This window comes from Gouania willdenowi, chromosome 15 (genome assembly GCF_900634775.1).
Source record: "Gouania willdenowi chromosome 15, fGouWil2.1, whole genome shotgun sequence".
NCBI lineage: Eukaryota > Metazoa > Chordata > Actinopteri > Blenniiformes > Gobiesocidae > Gouania > Gouania willdenowi.
The window spans coordinates 4,131,409-4,153,218 of NC_041058.1; the positions used below are offsets into that span (position 1 = coordinate 4,131,409).

Below are 21,810 nucleotides of genomic sequence, written 5' to 3' on the forward strand. Positions count from 1 at the left end.
CAAGATAAAAAACCTTCCAATTAACAGATAAAGTCATAATTGGAATGTAAGACAAATAACAGAACAGATTTTCAAAATAAAATGTTGTAATAATGAGATAAAAGTCCTAAATGTGAGATCAAATGTCAAGATTAAAAGACAAACAGTGAGTTGGAAAAACAAAAAGTCATGTTTACAAGCTATGCTGCATTTTATTTTGAAAAGTCCCACTCACTCGAGCATTTGAAGTTTTATTTGCTTGGGCTGCAGGAAGTCCCGCCCCTCTGAGTGTGTAGCAGTCAAACTCAGGTTAACACACACACACATACACACACACTTTGTCACGTGTGTGTTGCACTCGTTGGGGAGAACATGCAAACCCTACAGAATGAGTTGGGTTGTGGTCCACCTACAGGGGAGTTTGCATGTTCTCCTGGTTATTTATTGACTATGTTAGCACAGACTGGCTCCTATAAAGACATAATTATATAATATATAAATAATAAGGATATTTATATATATATATTACAGAGGTGTTTTGGTGAAACTGGTGACCAGTTTACCTATTGACCACCAGCTGAAACTTGGGCTCAGTCACCAGTTAACACGAGGCACCAGAGCGATGTTCTAGAAAGTGGGTTATGTTCAAACTCTGAGTATTTTGGGGCTCGATTGAGTTCAAATCTGAGTATCCCATTCCTGAAGGCGAGGTATGTTTTTCTCTGAGTATGTCACCATGGTAACAATCTCCGCGAACTGAACCTGCTCACTGGCGTGTTTTGTCTAAGAAACCCTGGCTCCGCCCACCTGAACACCACTTCTCAAGGAACACTTTAATTTACCTTGACCACAGATTTGTAACTTCACGCACCACAGACGTGCTCACATCATGACTAATGTTTACAGAGCATTTATGGAAAGTCACTGAGAGGTTGATCTACATTAAAATGTCTCCTGACGTCTGTAGTCATTTAAATGAATACACATTTAAGGCACAGCATTTACTTTACGTGATTTTGTACTGTACTACAGCTGGATGTAGTCATCAACCGTAGAGTTGGTTCAATAGTCTGAAAGTCATGGTAGGGCAGAGGGTAAGGAAGTGCACTAGGGAGCATAGAGTCTGGGGCTCAATTCCAACTTTGTCATGTTTTTTAGGACGTCCAAACGACATTACATTAAAAATCAATATAAATGATGCGACATCAAGCGGCCGTCACTGTCTTCATAACCACTGCAGTGGGAGGGCTACACACTTACTAAATGAAAGTGGAATACTCCTTTTAAATTATTACATTTTGAGTGAACTCGTCCTTTAGAAAGTCCGTAAGTTGAGCATTTAAACCGTAGTACGAGTAGCGCTGTCTATAACAGCTGTAAACGTACGGCTGTAGAAGAAGTGATGAAATGACCAAAAAGTGTGACTAATCACGGGTGATTTAAGTGACTATAGTCACTTAAGTTGCGTTCTGTGTGAACGCACCTTCTTATTCCTCTATAAACACCTGCTTATTTCACCCATTGGGGTGAAATAAATCACTCTTTTGCGGGTGGTTGCCATGGTAGTTTGTGTGATCTTTTCTCAATTGATGATGGTTTTCTATCGCACTCTATCACGTAACTAACCCAAGGTTTGCATACTCAGGGTTGATTGACACTTCATACCAGCTGTAATGGAATCAGATACCTAGAGTTTCCCATTGTGGCGTATGTTGACCCAGAGTTTATGGGTAGACTCAGAGTTTGTTGAACCTCCTTTCTGGAATACCCCTCAGATGATTTATCCACACACACACACAGTGTTTTTCTGAGGCCGTGTGATGTCACAACTCGAGAAAATGTAAAAAAGTTTCATTCAAAATTGAGTAAAAACACAATTTTTTTCATTTTTTAGCGATACATTATTACATCCTGTGTTGGTTAAACTTGTTACAAAATAAAACACATTATTTCCTGTTTAACTTGTAATAACTACAATTTGTTCAAAAGATTTTTACAAAATCCACCAAATTTAGTAAAAATGTGTTACATTTTGGTAATTTTCTTGTAGCGTGATGCTATGTGGGGTTAGCGTTAGCAAACTAGTTGATTTTGTTGCTAAACCCTGTTATATGGCAACAGAAAATATACTCACACTATAAAGATCATCAACCATTTAATTTAATTTAATTTATCATGACCAGAGATTGTCTCGCCTTGTTTTTATCCACAAATGCAAAATAAATCGAACAAAAAGTATTTTTTAGAAAAAAAAACTGTAGAAACAAGCTGATAAAATGCATCTGAGGAAATACTTCAACTTTTAGAATTGTGATGAGTCAGCACTGTTGTTGGAATGCACCCCCTTCAAAGTAAAAGCTTCTATCTTCACGAGGCAGAACCCGATGAAAACGGATCTGTGGTCCAAATTTCAGCACGGACACATTTTTGTTATCCGCAGTTTGCGCCACACAAACTCACCTCAGGGAGCAAAACACACACAAACACATACAAAAACACACACGCACACACACACTCCTTGCTCCTGTTAACTCCTCCTAATTAAGGGCTTCCTCTTCTTCCTCCTCCTCTTCCTCAGTGTCTTTGTGCTTGTAAAAAAGTGAAAACCTACGAATGTTTCTGACACTTTTTTGTAAAAACTTTAATAAAGTGTAAAAGTGACACATTTGCTCTTTATTTGTTTGTCTGTATTTACAACTGTAAATAAGATCAAACATTAACTTCATGGACTTTATCCAACAAAGTGTGACCAAAAAAAAAGGATTTTACAGCGAAACAAAAATGTATTTAAAATTTTTGAAAGCGTCAAAACTAAGATAAGGCTATAATAAGGCATAATATCGGGCAAAAAAGATTAAATTGGCGAAAAAATTTCAAACACCATAAAATAGAGGGAAGGCCATAGTAAGGCATAAAAGAGGCGAAAAAGTTTCCAACGCCTCAAAACGGATATAAGGCATGAAAATGGGCACAGAAATTTCAAACATCAGAAATTAGAGGTAAGGCTATAATAAGGCATAGTAAAGGGTGAAAAATATCTAACGCCAAAAAATGGAGGTAAGGCTATAGTAAGAAATTAAAAAGGCGAAAAAAATTTCAAACGACAAAAAACGAAGGTAAGGCTATAATAAGGCATAAAAAAGTGAAAAATATACAAACGCCAAAAAATTAAGGTAAGGCTATAATAAGGCATAAAAATGGGTGAAAAAATTTAAAATGCCAAAAATTGGAGGTAAGGCTATAGTAAGGCATAAAAAAGGGTGAAAAAGTTTCCAACACCTCAAAATGGAGGTAAGGCATAAAAATTGGTGAAAAATTTTAAAACGCCTCAAAATGGAAATAAGGCTATAGTAAGGCATAGAAATGGGTGAAAAAGTTTCCAACGCCTCAAAACGAAGGTAAGGCTATAATAATGGGTGAAAAAATTTAAAATGCCAAAAATAAAGGTAAGGCTATAGTAAGGCATTAAAAAAGGGTGAAATAATATGAAACACCTCAAAACGGAGTAGTAATGCATTAAAAAAAAAAAAAAAAAGGATGAAAAAATTCAAACACCTCAAAATGGAGGTAAGGCATAAAAATTGGTGAAAAATTTTAAAATGCCAAAAAATGGAGGTAAAGCTATAGTAAGGCATAAAAAAGGGTGAAAAAGTTTCGAACACCTCAAAATGGAGGTAAGGCTATAGTAAGGCATTAAAAACAAAAAAAAAAAAGGGTGAAAAATTTAAAATGCCAAAAATTGGAGGTAAGGCTATAGTAAGGCATTAAAAAAAAAAAAAAAAAGGGTGAAAAAATTCAAACGCCAAAAAATAAAGGTAAGGCTATAGTAAGGCATAAAAAAAAAAAAAAAAAAAAAAAAGGGTGAAAAAATTCAAACGCTAAAAAATGGAGGTAAGGCTATAGTAAGGCATGAAAAAGGGTGAAAAAGTTTCCAACACCTCAAAATGGAGGTAAGGCATAAAAATTGGTGAAAAATTTTAAAATGCCAAAAAATGGAGGTAAGGCTATAGTAAGGCAAAAAAAAAAAAAAAAAAGGGTGAAAAAATTCAAACGCCAAAAAAAAAAAGGTAAGGCTATAGTAAGGCATAAAAAAGGAAATAATATGAAACACCTCAAAACGGAGTAGTAATGCATTAAAAAAAAAAAAAAAAAAAAGGATGAAAAAATTCAAACGCCAAAAAATGGAGGTAAGGCATAAAAAAGGGTGAAAAAGTTTCCAACACCTCAAAATGGAGGTAAGGCTATAGTAAGGCATTAAAAAAAAAAAAAAGGGTGAAAAAATTCAAACGCCAAAAAATAAAGGTAAGGCTATAGTAAGGCATAAAAAAGGGTGAAATAATATGACACACCTAAAAACGGAGGTAAGGCTATAGTAAGGCATTAAAAAAAAAAAAAAAAAAAAAAGGGTGAAAAAATTCAAACGCCAAAAAATGGAGGTAAGGCATAAAAAAGGGTGAAAAAGTTTCCAACACCTCAAAATGGAGGTAAGGCATGAAAATTGGTGAAAAATTTTAAAATGCCAAAAAATGGAGGTAAGGCTATAGTAGGGCATAGAAATGGGTGAAAAAGTTTCCAACGCCTCAAAACGGAGGTAAGGCTATAATAATGGGTGAAAAAATTTAAAATGCCAAAAATTGGAGGTAAGGCTATAGTAAGGCATAAAAATGGGCAAAAAATTAAAACGCCTCAAAACGGAAATAAGGCATAAAAATGGGTGTAAAAATTTAAAATGCCAAAAAAATGGAGGTAAGGCTATAGTAAGGCATAAAAAAGGGCAAAATAATATGAAACACCTCAAAACGGAGGTAAGGCTATAGTATTGCATTAAAAAAAAAAAAAAGGCTTTAAAAATTCAAATGCCAAAAAATGGAGGTAAGGCATAAAAATTGGTGAAAAATTTTAAAATGCCAAAAATTGGAGGTAAGGCTATAGTAAGGCATAAAAATGGGCAAAAAATTAAAACGCCTCAAAACGGAAATAAGGCATAAAAATGGGTGTAAAAATTTAAAATGCCAAAAAAATGGAGGTAAGGCTATAGTAGGCATAAAAAAGGGCAAAATAATATGAAACACCTCAAAACGGAGGTAAGGCTATAGTAAGGCATTAAAAAAAAAAAAAAAAAAAAAAAAAGGGTGAAAAATTTAAAATGCCAAAAATTGGAGGTAAGGCTATAGTAATGGGTGAAAAAATTTAAAATGCCAAAAAAACGAAGGTAAGGCTATAGTAAGGCATAAAAATGGGCAAAAAAATTAAAACGCCTCAAAACGGAAATAAGGCATGAAAATGGGTGTAAAAATTTTAAATGCCAAAAAAATGGAGGTAAGGCTATAGTAAGGCATAAAAAAGGGCAAAATAATATGAAACACCTCAAAACGGAGGTAAGGCTATAGTATTGCATTAAAAAAAAAAAAAAAGGCTTTAAAAATTCAAATGCCAAAAAATGGAGGTAAGGCATAAAAATTGGTGAAAAATTTTAAAATGCCAAAAAATGGAGGTAAGGCTATAGTAAAGCATTAAAAAGGGTGAAAAAGTTTCCAACACCTCAAAATGGAGGTAAGGCATAAAAATTGGTGAAAATTTTTAAAATGCCAAAAAATGGAGGTAAGGCTATAGTAAGGCATAAAAAAGGGTGAAATAATATGAAATTTTAAAATGCCAAAAAATGGAGGTAAGGCTATAGTAAGGCATAAAAAGGGTGAAAAAGTTTCCAACACCTCAAAATGGAGGTAAGGCTATAATAAGGGAAAAAAATTTGTAAAAAAAATTTCAAACACCAGAAATTAGAGATAAGGCTATAGTAAGGCAAAGAAATGGGCGAAAAAATTTAATATGTCGCAAAACGGAATTAAGGCATAAAAAAGGGTGTAAAATTTAAAATGCCAAAAAATGGAGGTAAGGCTATAGTAAGACATGAAAAAGGGCGAAAAAATATGAAACACCTCAAAACGGAGGTAAGGCATAAAAAAAAAAAAAAAAAAAGGGTGAAAAATTTAAAATGCCAAAAATTGGAGGTAAGGCTATAGTAAGGCATGAAAATGGGTGAAAAAGTTTCCAACACCTCGAAATCGAGGTAAGGCATGAAAATTGGTGAAAAATTTTAAAATGCCAAAAAATGGAGGTAAGGCTATAGTAATGGGTGAAAAAATTTAAAATGCCAAAAAACGAAGGTAAGGCTATAGTAAGGCATAAAAAAGGGCAAAAAAGTTTCAAACGCCTCAAAATGTAGGTAAGGCTATAGTAAAGATGCCAAAAAATGGAAATAATGCTTTGGTAAGGCATAAAAACTTTGTTTTGACGTTTTACAATTTTTTTTGCTTTTTTTATGCGTTACCTCCAATTTATTTTTAAATGCTTTTGTTTCCATCTAGCGGACATTTAGTGTTACTACATGCTAGACACCTATAGCCTTTTGTGATTTTTCGCATTTTTAACTCTTCTTGGTATGTTTCATAATACAATTTTATTTTTCCAATTAAATAAAAAGCTTTAAATACATTCCAAATAAATAATTATTGAATTTAATTCCAGTTTTCTCAAGATGGGAACGTTATTAATCATACTTACATCTAAGTGGGAGCAGTGGTAGTTGTGTTGTAGATCAGTCAGTATTATTAACATGACTAATAAAATTGACATAGAAAACTTTTACAATGAATGAAGTTCATGTAGTTTTTCCCAAATGACTAAAACATAATCCCACTCTTTTTAAGGTCTGACTTTCACGCCCAGATTGATTATACAAAAAACAAAAAGATTACTATTGGGTTATTTTTAATTACATTTACACAAAAATCTCCTCCAAGCAGAAGTTGAACAGATGAAATGATAAATTAATCAGTACAAATGTTAAAACTTTTTTATTTTTTCACTCATTCGCTCCTATGCTTCATTTAAAGACTCTGATGTAAAATTCATGTTTCTCCTCAGCCAGAAGTGGAAATATGTGGACAAGCAGGAGAACATGCAAACCTCACACAGAAAGATCCCAGGACCTCAGAAAGGCATTAAATAAAGACACAAGTGTAGTTTGTATTGCACTTTATTCAGTTCTGAGGAGGAAACCTCACATTGACATTTATTGCTGTCAGACGTTCAGCCTGTGTGTGTGTGTGTGTGTGTGTGTGTGTGTGTGTGTGTGTGTGTGTGTGTGTGTGAACACTTAACAAGCATGTAAACACAGATCAATGCAAGTCGTTCCATGACGACACAGACTCGCACACGCAGACAGATGATGGCATCGGGGATGTGGAAGACGGAAGGCGGAGCTTCACTTCAGGAGGCGGAGCTTAAACCATGTCAGGGTTTAAGGGGGAGAAGGGTGTGTGTGTGTGTGTGTGTGTGTGTGGGAGCAGAAGGCACGAAGATGAGGTGGGAAACGTTCACAGCTTTTCATCACAAACACGAGGCAAAAAAATCCACTGAATTCCTGTGAATCTTAGTTTTTTCTGAAGCTCAACATCTTATTTTCATCTAATTTAGCAATAAATTCACTAACTTTACATATAAATTGTGTGAATAATTGCAATTTTTTACTTCATTTTTTGTTTTACAATTACAGTTTATTTACATTTTTTTTCAATTTATTAGTATTATTTATTATTTGTCTTTTTTAATTTACTAATTATATTTTAAATTTCTCTTTCCATTTTTTTAAAAACATATTTGATGGTTTTATCGTGAATTGTCGAAGTGTTCAAAGTCATGCAGTGACATAATTCAGCAGCAGTGATTAATGTTATTATTATCATTGTTAATAATTTTGTTCTCTATTTATTTTAAATCTCATTATTTTCCCTTTTTTTCCCTCAAAACACCAAAGGGTTCATCTTTGTTCTAAAGCTGCAGCTACACTTTGAGTCACTAGTGGGCATCTCTTCACGCTTTTCACGCCTGTCTCAGAGGCTGGGGGGACAGGATGAGTAGTGAGGTCACATGATTGGCCTGTATCCACGGTGATGATGATGATGAGCAGGGAAAGGCCTCAGTGGTCCAGGATCCGGAGGTTTCCTGAGACGATCTTGTTCTCCAGCATCGACCCGGCAGGAATGTCGATGCGGTCTCCGTGGTTAGCGATGATGATGACGGTCCCCTGCAGAGAGGAAGAGCGAGGGGGTTCAGAGAATCCAAACATTATGTCTAACCAGGGTTGGGGTCAATTATAATTGTAAACCCGTAATTGGTAATTAATTACAACTAGAATATTTGCATTTCCTGAAAAAAATGCAAGTATTGTTGATGCAGGTGCAGGCCCGGTTTGCACTGCATTAGCATTATTATTAGCTAATATTAGCATTAGCTAACATTAGCATTAACTAGTATTAACATTAACTAGCATTAGCATTAACTAATGTTTTAGCATTAATATTAGTTAGCATTAACATTAGCTAGAATTAGAACTAACCTACCGTAATGTAAATGCTAAGTTAGTGCAAATGCTAGGTTAATGTTATTGCTAGACTAATGTTAATGCTAGGATAATGCTAATGCTAGGTTAATGCTATTGCTAGGCAAATGTTTAGTTAGTGCTATTGCTAGGCTAATGCTATTACTAGGTTAGCGCTAATGGTATGCTAATGCAAACATTAGGCTAATGCTAAAGCTAACGAATGGTATGCTAATGTTAGGTTAATGCTAATGATATCTAATGCTAATGCTAAGTTAATACTATGCTAGCTAATCCTAGTTCATGCTACTGCTAGCTAATGCTTACGCTAGCTAATGCTAATGCTAATGCAATGCAACGCAGGCCAACACCTGCATCCTCACTTGTAATTGAAAAAATCTGTTGCTGTTGTAAATTTAATTGAGTTCAGATAATTGACTTTGTAATTGTAATTCAATGGAAATTTCTCTGGAATTTTGTGGAAATTCTACAAAAACTGTTAATTACATTTAATTAAACGCAAAACTGGGGAACCATGTTACACATACAGTATGTAGTTAATAATTGTTAAAATGTGTTTCATATGAACTATTCTCACTACCCGTCAGTTCTCTTCAGGATCATTTTACCATAAAAAAATAAAATAAAATGAATAAATCAGTCAAGGGGTATACTGACCCACACCAAAAATATAAATACCAACGTTTTCATGGATAAGGAGGCCTAACAAGAACAACAAAGTAATGAGAAACAAATTAAATGATAGATAATATTTTTTTGTGTATTCTACAACTGATTTAAGACATGGGTCAAAACTGACCCATTATCATAAGAGATGCTAACATTAAGCTAACACAAGAGGAAGGTTATGTTTTATGGGCTTATTTATTAAAGGTTCAGTAACTGTGATTCATTGTAATTGAAGTTTAGTAATTGAGAACGTAATTGTAATTTATTTTCAGGGGGAAAATAATAATAGTTACAATTTTGATTGTAATTGGAAAAAATACCAGCCACCATAGTCATAATTGAGTTGTAATTGAACATGGATAATTGAAGAAGAAATTGTAATTGAAAAATGTAATTGACCCCAACCCTGATTTAAACATGTGACATGATGAAAAGTCGGTTTGACCTTGACAGAGACGTTTTTCCCAAAGGTCACGTCTCCGGACACGGTGAGGTGATCGAGCTCCAGCATGTCGGGAATACTCTCGAACCGGGTCAGATACTCCTGGACCTGAGACACACAGAGACGGACATAAAGGCTCTCATTTATCAACGTTGCATTAAAATGAGTGCAAATTTAAGTTCACATTTGGTTCGTACGACAGGACCATGTGTACAAATGATCGGTTGTTGATCAATGCGGTGGTTTGATTCGAATGTTTTGGAAGCCCCGCCCACTGAGATCTAACAAGAAAAGAAGCTTTTCCAAGATGAAAATTGGCATCTTCACATCTGTTTTGTTGGAGCAATACAAATATGTGCTTTTTGAAAGTGTGAAAAGTGGAATTTGAGAAGCGTATTTAAAAGCTCTGTGTAAGAGGATCAGCTACTGAACAGGTGAAGTCTGCCCCCCTGTGTGCACTGAGAACAACTACACAACAGAGATTCTGAAGACACACATGGATATGACATTTATGTCATTCATTACGATTTAGGCAATAAATATCACATTAAACAAAACTTTTAATTCAACAATACCGGAGCTTGCCTGAATTTAGTCGAACGCACGTCGTATGTTCGGATCTGAACATAAACTGTTGATAAATGAGGGCCAGAGTGTGTGTGTGTGCTCAGGTGTTACCTTGGTGAAAGAGCTTCCCAGCTTGACGTGTGGCGTTGTGGGGAACTCTCTCCGAGGGCTCATGGTGAGCGACCCAGCGTCCAGGCTGTACAGGTTGGACATCACCAGCAGGAGGTCGGACGTGGTTTTCACCGGCAGAAAGCGGCTACGGGGAACATTGATTCCCAGAGCGTTGTCGAAGGCCTTGATGGCGGCACCAACCGCCGTCTCCAGCTGGATCACGTTCTGTCCGCCGTCGAGCGTCTGAAAGCAGAGAGGGAAAGGCATGCAGCATTTAAACTGGAAAGATGGAAAACTACAATCAATGCATGACATCTAATCCATGTCTTTTTCTGACGGTCTGTGCAGCGACCGTTTTTAATTCCTTCCAACCATGTTGTGTCTCTGTCCAGGTGAGGGAAATAATATTTCTGAGACTGGGCAGAAGGCCATATCAGCCTGTCATTGCTCGATCTCTTTAGATCTCGGAAGCTAAGCAAGTCTGGGTCTGGTTAGTAGTTTGATGGGAGACCACTGAGAATTCCAGGTACCACAGTCGGGGACAGTCGCTCCAGTGGTGTCATTGTGTCCTTGGGCAAAACACTTCACCCACATTTTCTAGTATGAATGTAGTGTGTGTGTTGGTGGTGGTCAAAGGGGCAGATGGCGCACTATGGCAGCATCGCTTCTGTCAGTCTGCCCCAGGGCAGCTGTGGCTACAATAGTAGCTTACCACCACTAAATGAGGAGTGAAAGAATAATGCTTTAATTCTGTAAAGTGCTTTGAGTATCTATGATAAAGCCCTATATAAAATCCAATGCATTATTATTATTATACCAGAGTCCAATTCCACATGTTTGGATTATCTTAGCATCTAGCAACAAATCCCACATGTTTGGGTTAGCTTAGCACATAGCAATCAGTCCCACATGTTTGGGTTAGCTTAGCACGCAGCAATCAATTCCACATGTTTGAGTTAGCTTAGCACGAAACGATCAGTCCCACATGTTTGGGTTAGCTTAGCACATAGCTACCAGTGCTACAGGTTTGGGTTAGCTTAGCATCTAGCAACAAATCCCACATGTTTGGGTTAGCTTAACATCTAGCAAGATATCTTACATGTTTGGGTTAGCTTAGCACGTAGCGATCAGTCCCACATGTTTGGATTGGCTTAGCATCTAGCGACAAATCCGACATGTTTGGGTTAGCTTAGCATGTAGCAGCGCTGATTGAACAGTGTCACAGGTGTTAGAAAATGAAGAGAAGTGTGTATTTTGAACAGTTTGGATCAGTGTGCGTTACATTAGTCTCTGTCAGATACTAGAGGACCTCTTGTGACGTAGTGGCTCTTTTTAGAGATGTTTTAATGTGTGAAATATGATGATGCTAACTGCAGCTAAATCTCAGCCCTCCATCAGTGGAGGACGCTGTGCTGACCTTGGGGTTGACAATGATCTCCATGTCCATGGCCTTCTGCTCCTGCAGCCTCTTGATGGCGGCCAAGGAGATCCACAGGTTGTTGGTGTTGAAGATCTTGAACTTGGTCACCGACTTGAACTCGTCCACGTGCGCTTTGGGAACCTGAGCGATCTCCAGCAGACGCAGCTTCCCGTCGTACTCGATCAGCGTCCCGCCCTGCAGCACACGACCAGCACCTTCACTTTAACGCCCAATTAACACGTTACCATGGAAACACTGCAGCTCACACGGATGCTATTAAAGTAATTACACTAACGGGAGGGGGATGTAAATATTTTCAATCAATTTTATTTTAATGCATATTTAAAAAAATGTTTACATGTATAAAAAACAATTATAACTGTAAATTAATTTAAATAGAAAGTAAAAATAGAAATACATACAAAATAATAATAAATATAAAATAAATCTTAAGCTGGAATAAAAATGCATATTTGCAAAAGAAACCTTTTAGTAGTAAGTAGGAGAAATATTGTGTTTGATCTAGCGCTTGATTTCAGGTGTTGTAAAATGACAACAAAATACATACAGAACGACAATAAAAACACAAAAGACATACAATATAAAAAAGGACAACAAATGCACACAAAAGAACAGTGAAATACACAAAATCACAGCAAAAACACAAAATATGACAGCAAAAACATACAAATTGACAACAAATACACACAAACGATAAAATACACAAAACGACACAAAAACACAAAAGAACGCCAAAAATACACAAAACTAAAAACTAAAAAACAAAATAAATACAGAAATATAAAAAAAGTCCAACAAAAACACATAAAATAATAATAATTTGGTTGAACTGCAACGTGCACGAGCACTGATCAGTCACACCACATGTTCACTGCGTTAAGTAAAAGAGTCAAACATTTCTTTCATGAGTTTAATCAATGTTTTATGATGAACATCAGAGTTCAAACCCCACCTTAACGTCGGCACGCGTCTTGTCCGTCACCTCCATGATGAACTCGCAGCGCTTGCCGTTGGGCTGACTGACCAGGTGGTGCAGGATGTGCAGGTCAACGGTGGCGCCCAGATTGTCAATGTTGGAGACGAAGATGTACTCCTTACCCTGGGTGATCAGCTGGTCCAGCAGGCCTGAGTTATAAAAGCTGGCGTAGATGTCTCCGTGGCCGGGCGGGTACCAGCCCTCGGCGCTCTGCCCCGACATGCTCATGGTGGTGGACACGGGGAGGAGGGACTCCTTGTTGATCCGAGGGTACCTGGAGGGCAGAGTTTACATCAGTAGAGTTTACAGCATTACTCACATTATTCCATCCATCCATCTTCTCCCGCTTAGCTGTTTCCGGGTCGCGGGGGCAGCATCCTCAGTAGGGAGGCCCAGACTTCCCTCTCCCCGGCCACTTCCTCCAGCTCTTCCGGGGGGACCCCGAGACGTTCCCAGGCCAGCCGAGAGACATAGTCTCTCCAGCGTGTCCTGGGTCTTCCCCGGGGCCTCCTTCCGGAGGGACGTGCCCTGAACGCCTCACCAGGGAGGCGTTCAGGGGGCATCCTAATTAGGTGCCCGAGCCACCTCATCTGGCTCTTCTCGATGCGGAGGAGCAGCGACTCTACTTTGAGCCCCTCCCGAATGACTGAGCTTCTCACCCTATCAGCACCTCCAAATCCGAGTCCATGGTTCTCGACCGGAAAAAGGTGGAGTGCCTTCTCCGGGTTGGAGATGAGGTTCTGCCCCAGGTGGAGGAGTTCAAGTACCTCGGGGTCTTGTTCACGAGTGAGGGAAGGATGGAGCGAGAGATCGACAGGCTGATTGGTGCGGCGTCTGCAGTGATGCAGAGTCTGCACCAGTCCGTCATTGTGAAAAGGGAGCTGAGCCAAAAAGCAAAGCTCTCGATTTACAGGTCGGTCTACGTTCCAACCCTCACCTATGGTCATGAACTTTGGGTCCTGACTGAAAGAACAAGATCACGGGTACAAGCGGCCGAAATGAGTACACATTATTAAATCATTAAAATATAACAATAATTTCTGCTTTCACTGCAGATAGCAATAACTCCAACATTATAAGAGCCTGAAGCTACTGTGAGTGTTGGGTCGAAGACTATTTGACACAGTTTGTGAGTTTGTGTGAAGGGCGGTCTATCCTCATCCTCAGAGGAAACATCTGATAATGTAATACATGAATAATTCAAAGCAAACGGAACAAATCCTACAAACCGGAAACAGGAAGGCATTAAATCAGACACGAGAAACTGGAAGACTGGGCTCACATGCAACATTTGCTCTAATTTGTGCAGCCTCCGATGCAAATGCAATTAATGACTCCAAAATACACATAAAATGATAGTAAAATACATTAAATTACACCAAAAAAACCCAAAAACCAAAAAAAAGGACACAACAAAACAAAAAAAAAACAAAATGACAGCAAAAACATAAAAAATGACAATAAAAGACACAAAATGAAAGCAAACAGACAAAAGAAGTTAAAAAGTACCTAAAACAAAAAACCAAAAAATACTAAATGACAACAAAATACACAGAACAAAAATACAAAATAACAGTGAAATACATAAAATGACAGCAAAAACACACAAAATGATAATACACGGGACAACAAAAATGGACTACAAAAGCACACATAATGAGAGAAAAATACCCAAAATAACAACTAAACATACTGCACAAGAACAAGAACACAGAGTTCTGATTGGTCGTTATCTTAAATGCTGATATGAATCTTGATCATGTGACTCTCACTGTCTTTGTGTCTTTTCAGACTCCCTCAGGGTTCACCTTAAACAGCTGCTAGTGCTGTTGTTGTCGTCTCACCTGCTCTGGTTGAAGGTGTGGATCTTGACCCGGTGGTGTGTGTACTTCTGCAGGATCTTCTTTGTGTCTTCGTCTGTGTTGAAGGAGTTCATGAGGACCAGAGGCACGTCTGTGTTGTACGTCTTGTTCAGGTGCTGTGGGAAATCAGAGACACAAAGCAAACCAGTGTTCAGCTCGTCCACCATCTATTGTGTCCACCTTTGCACACCTGATGAATAATTAATCTGATTAATTATGGTCAATTTAAATTACTTGTGACAAGGAGTAATCCTTATTTTCTTTTTTTTAAACAAATATAATGTTTACAGAGATGAACGGGCCCTCGCAACCTGTCAGGAAGTGGTGCACGTTGTGTGTTGCATGTCGAGGTGCGGCAGAAATTTTAAAGTGTTGAGACGTAGCTGACCATTTTCAAGAATGTCTTCTAAATCACAGAAAACAAAAAAAATAAACAAAATGACAACAGAAACTATACACAATGCTATACAAACCCATGACAAAAACACACAAAATGCATGAATGTGTATTAATGACATGAATGTTGATCATGTGACCCTCAGATCAGATATAGTCACATGTGTATCTTGGCGTGTAAAAGGAAAGATTACAAGATTAAGTACTTATGAGGACACACCTGTTACTATTCTACAGGTAAATCCCACACAAAAAAAACACATGTTGAGCTGCTGTGACAGCAGCTCAACATGGAGATTTACACACCCTTTATGTCTCCTATTATATTCATTATTTGCCTAAAGGAGTTTCATGGCCACGTCCGTCCTCGTCACTCAGTCTGAAAAGCGCAACAGGCTGTAGATTAAGTGAGTGTAACTGCAGAATTATTATCTAATTATCTTGTTCCTTGTTGACCCTGCTCAGCCAACACTGCTACATGCTAAGCTAACCACAGCGTGCTATGGAGTTCTAAAATATTTTCATGAAAGTTGAAGAAGCAAAAAATACAATTGGGGGGCAGCAGAAATGGGAACCAGTTATCTACAGCATTGGCACATTGGCAGCATTGGCTCTCACTAGACACTGGGAGGGCGGTCACCAGATGCCTTCAAGAAACTTTTTTTTTTTTTACAATTTTTCAGCAACTACACCAAACTTTTCATCACTTTTTCTTGCCATATTTTTGCTCCTTTTAATGCAGTTTTGCTACATTACCCCCATTTCTGCCACTTCATCAAATTTAAATGCCTTTTCTGCGCTTTTTTTCCACTTTCAAGACATTTTCAGCATTTATAAACCCTTTCCACCACTTTTCCCACCGAATGTCCCATATGTTGACTCATTATTGTCACTTAACATCTTTTCACCATATTTCATGATTTGTCATGCCCATTATTTGCCAGTTTAAACTAATTGTTCCAATATTGACATTTTGAACCCTTTTAACCATAAATTTGCAAAATTTAACCAATTTCTGTGGTTTTTAAAATCCCGTTTCACCACCTTTTCCACCATACTTGGTCACTTTTAATCCATTTCATTTCTGATTAAAAGAAAAGATGACTATATATTATGACTATAATAATAGTAAACGTTCCTGGATAACAGTGGATATTATTCAGATGAATAAATAAATGTGTTTATCACAGATTCATAGAACAATGGACCACCATCATTTTGCTGACTTCATGATGGACCCCACAAATCTCTCCCCTTTATTCCCCCTCATAAATGACCCTGTCTCCACATGACTGTTCTTCAATGTTCATGTCTGAGTTCAACCACCGACTATCAGACTGATCAGCTGCATCCAGGGGGCGCTGATACAGCAAACCTCAGTGAGTTCTAAGTGCTCTTGCCTGCCCTTTCTAAGCATCTATTTATGCCCGGAATGAGTCCAAAATAATCACACTCAGTGAAGAAGGGGAACATTCTCACAGGGGGGAATGTAGTCTGGAGCTCAGTGTGGGCTCAGCGTTCTCTGTCAAAGGAGCCGATTCAGCTGGCGGTAACGTGAGAAGAGCAGAGTGAGGACTGACAGAAAGCACTGTTCATCTGACTCGTTATATAAACTCCACTGCTCAGCCAAACATTTTACACAAGCATTATGCAAATCCTTAACTTCAATGTGATAAAATATTCAGGCAAGTTACGAGGTTCATTTACAATGAGAGAAAAACAGAAAAATAAGAACCCTCTCATCAAGGAAAACCTTTAGAAGTTAAAGGCACACCGTGGACTTTTTGACCTAAAGAGTTGACACACACATATGAGTGATTTTAAATGATTCTTCAAGCCAATATACAGCGCTTGACAGTATCAATGCTCCAAGTGGGGCTTCCCTCTTGAAATACCACCCATGTAAGTTTGGAGAGATGGACCGTCTTTGGCCAGGTCATGTGACCTGGAGAATGCCTGGAGAACGTATGACTTTATGACAGTCACGTGGCTCTGTTATGCTCATGGAGCTAAGGCTTTTGCTAGTATTTTTCCACCTGAATGACTCCTGTTTAAAAGTTTAAAACTGCTTCTGAGGAGGCACTTCCATCGCCCCTGATGAGTCTCTTGAACATAGTGGTGCTTTTTGGTCACTCCATCACTCCACTGACGTGATGACCAGGGAAGTGTGTGTGTGTGTGTGTGTGTGTGTGTGTGTGTGTGTGTGTGTGTGTGTAGAAGCGTTGCTAGAGGAGAGAGAGGTCTGATCACTTCTTTTCCTTCTTCTCTGGCTGTATATTTACAGCATTTATCATAAACAGCTCCGCTTTTACAGTTTAAATGATCAATTTACGGAGTTACTAAAGGAGTTCACTCAGAATATAGGCTTATTCAAGAAGTGTAATACAGCCGTGCAGCCCACCGCTGCAGCCGTATGCACTGCAGCGGGAAGGGGCTGCTGCCGCGGCTCTACAGACAGTGAAGGACGGGAAAGTAGTTGCTTGAAGTCGCTTAAAAAGTTACAATTTTTCAACTTTGAACGACGAAGTCGCGCTTGACCTAGTCGTTTAAATCACGCAAGTCACGTCACTTGAGGGGGGATAACTTGAGGTTGCATCAAAAGGTACACAGTGTTGCTTTAAATATCGGCCGATAATATCTCCCATCTCGAATATTTTCTGCCATAAAATGTAATATTGGTATCGTTTTTTCCATTGATATAGAAAAAGTGACATGTGTGGCTGTTGTTTAAGACAAAATATTAAAAACTAATCTGGAACTTTTTCTATTACTAAAGTTGAATAAGTACTCTTACTTTGCACAGATGATCAGATTATTTATTCGTGAAATACATGCAGTGGGGCATCACATTAAAAGTAGGCTTAACATTTTGTTTCCATGGAAATTGGAATTTTGTATTAGACAATATCGGCAAAAAGCTAAAAATATATTCAGATTTTATTGTGCAGCAAAAGTATCTTTCCATAAATTTTACTCCATATCCAATCTATTAGAGCTTCATTAGTACAAATAAAATATTCTGAGATCAAAGTCAGAATTATGTGATTAAAGTCAGAATTATGTGATTAAAGTCAGAATTCTGTTATTAAACTGACATTGGAGATCATTAAAAATATATTTTGATTTTACTGTGAAGGGCGTTTGTTTGTATGAAGTATCTTTCTGTAAATCTTACTACATACGCAATCAATTATAACTTCATTAGCACAAATAAATCTTAAAAAAATATGGTAAAATTAGGATAAAAAGTTTTTAATCCAGTTTTACATCAAACTCGGCAATGATGAGATGATTTCATCAGGCTGTGAATTCTCACCTCAATCTGCTGCACAGTGAGATCCAGGAAGGTGTTCTCGTTGCGGACGCTGATCAGACTCTTTGGGCCTTTGCAGCCCATACTGGTTCCCAGTCCTCCGTTCAGCTTCACCACCACCAGCTTGTTCAGGCAGTCGGAGACGCTGCTGGGAAGACCTCGAGCGGAGATCTTATCGTACGGCTGGATCTGATGGAGCAGAAACATCAGAGGAACGACGAGCAGTTAATACCAGTCACCAGTTAACACTAGGCACCAGTTGGTTCATAACATCACCAGAACTGCACCATAATTTCACAGTGTTCTTCAGTCACTGGTACTTTATGGAGCTTTAGCAAACTAGTAAATACTCAACACCTTTGCGTCACTGCAGGTAGCGCAGCTTCACCGAGTATTTTTCTGTCCATTTATGTGCACATTTTAAATCTTTTTGTATGTTGAACCACATTTTGTGTATTGTTCAGTAGATTTGTCTTTTTAAAATCTTTGTTTGTTGTCATTTTGTGCATTTCTTTTGTTGTTTTGTGTATTTCTATAATCAATTTTTATATTTTTCAAATTATAATTTGTATATTTTTTAGGTCAATTTGTGTATGATTCGGTCATTTTACATACTTTGTCATGAGTCAATTTGTGTATTCTTCTGCATTCTGTGTATAGTTTTCTGCAATTTTGTGTATTTCGGTTGTCATTTTTTATATTTCTGAAAGACAATATGTATATCTATCCGTTTGTGAATTTCTGTTGGTATTTTGTGGAGTTTTAGAGTCAAGTTGTGTCATTTTGTGCTTCTTTTGAAGTAAGTTATTGTATTTTTCTGTCATTTATGTAAGATTTTTTAGTCGTTATGTGTAGTTTTATGGTTGCTTTGTGTGTTTTTTGTGGTTGTTTTGTGATTTTCTTTCGGGGGCCATACAATATTAGACCGAGGCCCGCCTGCGCTAAATATTGCTGCTTTTTTCTTCCATACTATCACTTTTCTTTGTTCCGTGACATTGAATCATTATGGACACAGAGCTTAGTATATAATATTAGACACACACAGACACAAAGAGGGCAAAGCCTGAGTTTACGTAAGATCCTGAAACGTCCTTTTCCCCTCTGAGCGTCAAAAACCTGTGCGTCATGAAGTCTGCTTTGAAAAAAGACTTTGCTCTTAGTTTGTTTAAACAGGGACAAATGCAATAAATAAGATCTGATGACATGTTACGCATTGCTCTACATATCTATATCATAGATGTATATCGCTCTCAGCTTTAGCTCAAACACAGATTAACACATCATGTCTCATTTATGGAATATGTTTTTCACAAACAGACTTTCCTTTATTTATATGGGGGAACATCTGGAAAAAAACAATGTGCAGAGACATTCAAGGACACAAAATATTTTCCAGATGTTTGGATGGATTCCTGTTACATTTCTGTTTAACCCCATAAAGGCCGTTCTTAAAGGAGTTTAAACAGACCAAATGTATTAGAACAATAAAATATTATTAGATGCTAAATAAAATTAGGTACATTATAGATTAAAATGATTAAAAAAATAAAGAAATGTAAGTAAGGATTTTAAAATACTGTTTTATATAAATAATACATATGAAACAAAAATAAAATTGAGTGCATTGCTACAAGTTGTAGAAAAACCTTGACAAGGATAGAAAGAATAAATAAATAAAATGTTACATGGACCACGTGAAAAAATTCAAAATGAAATATGTTAATATTAATATGAGGGAAATAACAAATTAGCTTAAGTACAAAAAAAAATAAAAATAATCAACATTTCATTTTGGTTTTAAATTTCTATCATTCTTTAGAAATATAACAAATGTTCATTCATTTTATTAGTTTAATAATATTATTAATAATAATAATGAATTTGATTTAAAACCGCCTTTCAGGTCACCCAAGGACACTTTACAATAAACAGATGAATAACAAACAGTGTAATCTATCTATAAAGCAAAGAATCTCTTTGTGCCTGTGTGTGTGTGTGTGTGTGTGTGTGTGTGTGTGTGTGTGTGTGTGTAAGTATGAAATTTTAGAACTGATGACATCATCACTGTGGATTTAGCCTTTGTCACGCAGCCCAGTTGGCCAGGTTACAGGCAGCCTGTCGGCGCCCCAGAGCCAATCACTCTGTGGGCAGCTGAGTAGAGGGCGGACGATGTCCGGCCGGGGACATCATGTCCACATGTGTGTGCGTGTGTTTAATTCAGAATTAAATTTGCATTAGGAATTAAGTGTTTACAAGAACAGTTTAAAGAATATTTTACTTTTATTCTGAATTAAAGAGGGATTAAAGCTCCCATGTAAACCATGCATAAAAAAACTACTTAACCTCCCACTTTTCTATAGCAAGATATACTAGTGCAGCGGCCATTGTAAGTATAATATAAAAGAGAATAATGCAAAAATTCAATAAAATGAAATTGAAAAAAATGTAGGTGGAACTATGGAATAAGATGAAAAATTAAATTACAAAGAATATGCAGATTGGTAGAGATGGGTTTTGAGTTTTAATTTGAAAAGAGGTAATGTGTCAATGTATTTTGTCTTTATTAACCAGATAAGTCATTGAGAACAAGTTCTCACTAGCAATATTAACCTTGGAGTAGTTAGGGTTAAGGGACTTGCTAAAGGGCCCTCAGTGGATTAAAACCAGCAACTCTCCGGTTACATCAGGTCACCACTGTCTCAGATTTCCAATGTGGTGCAGAGATTGTTCAGCGTTCCTGCTCTAAAGCACTGAGTCACTAATGAGTTCCAGCTCCAGGCCTTCGACATTCTGTGTTAGTTCGTCTTCGCTCTCACACGGAGGATTGAGTAACAGACCCCACCCATAGCCCCACAGTGATCGTCCTTCACACACAACAGAAGGGCGAATCACTGAGAACAGCTGAGCTGTGTTTTACTGACACAGGGGAGTGTGTGTGTGTGTGTGTGTGTGTGTGTGTGAGAGGCCCATAATATCCTTGAACCCCAGGAGGAAAACAGCTTCCATACAGAGGCCGACTTCACTAACTGAGCACCTTCCCATCCACATAACTTTCTTGAAAACAAATAACAAAAATGACTCCAAAAAGAAAAAAAATACAGCAAAAATGTATAAAATAACTACAAAAATACACAAAAGAACTACAATAAAAACAAACGACAGACAAAAAATGTTAAATGACAACAAATACCAAAAATTACTCAAAAAATACAAAACGATAGGAAAAAAACAACAAAAGCACAACAAAAATACACAAAATAACTACAAGAACACATATAAATTACAGATTAAAAAAACCAAAATGACAAGTAACAAAAATGACAGGCAATATACATAAAAAAACAATAAAAATACACTAGTAACACACACAAAAAAGCAAAAACACAGAATGACTCACAAAACAACAAAAACAAATTTGTCCTTTCCTGTATTAATGCTCTGATTGCTCATCATTCTAATGCTAACATGAATGTTGATCATGTGACCTGCAGATCACATTTTTATGGCCCTGCTGTGATAAAAATTGCCCATCTCTGCTGCAGGGCCTCCAGTTTTCTATATATATGTATATACTGTCTACTATATATACAGTAAGTATGATTAGTATGGTGACCGTTCCCACTGAAGTATACTTCCAAGTTTCCCAAGAT

General features: G+C 37.3%; 1 protein-coding gene across 3 annotated transcripts in view; it reads right to left on the reverse strand.

The window, feature by feature from the left end:
* Positions 1 to 7,590: 7,590 nt before the first annotated feature.
* The window catches only part of LOC114476406 (UTP--glucose-1-phosphate uridylyltransferase-like), a 30,148-nt gene continuing 15,928 nt past the window's right edge, over positions 7,591 to 21,810 (reverse strand). For all 3 annotated transcript variants that reach the window (XM_028467878.1, XM_028467877.1, XM_028467876.1), the window contains 7 exons: positions 18,164 to 18,349; positions 14,434 to 14,567; positions 12,566 to 12,863; positions 11,590 to 11,787; positions 10,173 to 10,415; positions 9,498 to 9,602; positions 7,591 to 8,068 (listed from right to left, as the gene is read on the reverse strand). In XM_028467878.1, coding sequence (XP_028323679.1) covers positions 7,961 to 8,068; positions 9,498 to 9,602; positions 10,173 to 10,415; positions 11,590 to 11,787; positions 12,566 to 12,863; positions 14,434 to 14,567; positions 18,164 to 18,349 — 1,272 coding nt within the window. In that variant the 3' untranslated portion in view covers positions 7,591 to 7,960. The remainder of the gene's footprint in view (positions 8,069 to 9,497; positions 9,603 to 10,172; positions 10,416 to 11,589; positions 11,788 to 12,565; positions 12,864 to 14,433; positions 14,568 to 18,163; positions 18,350 to 21,810) is intronic.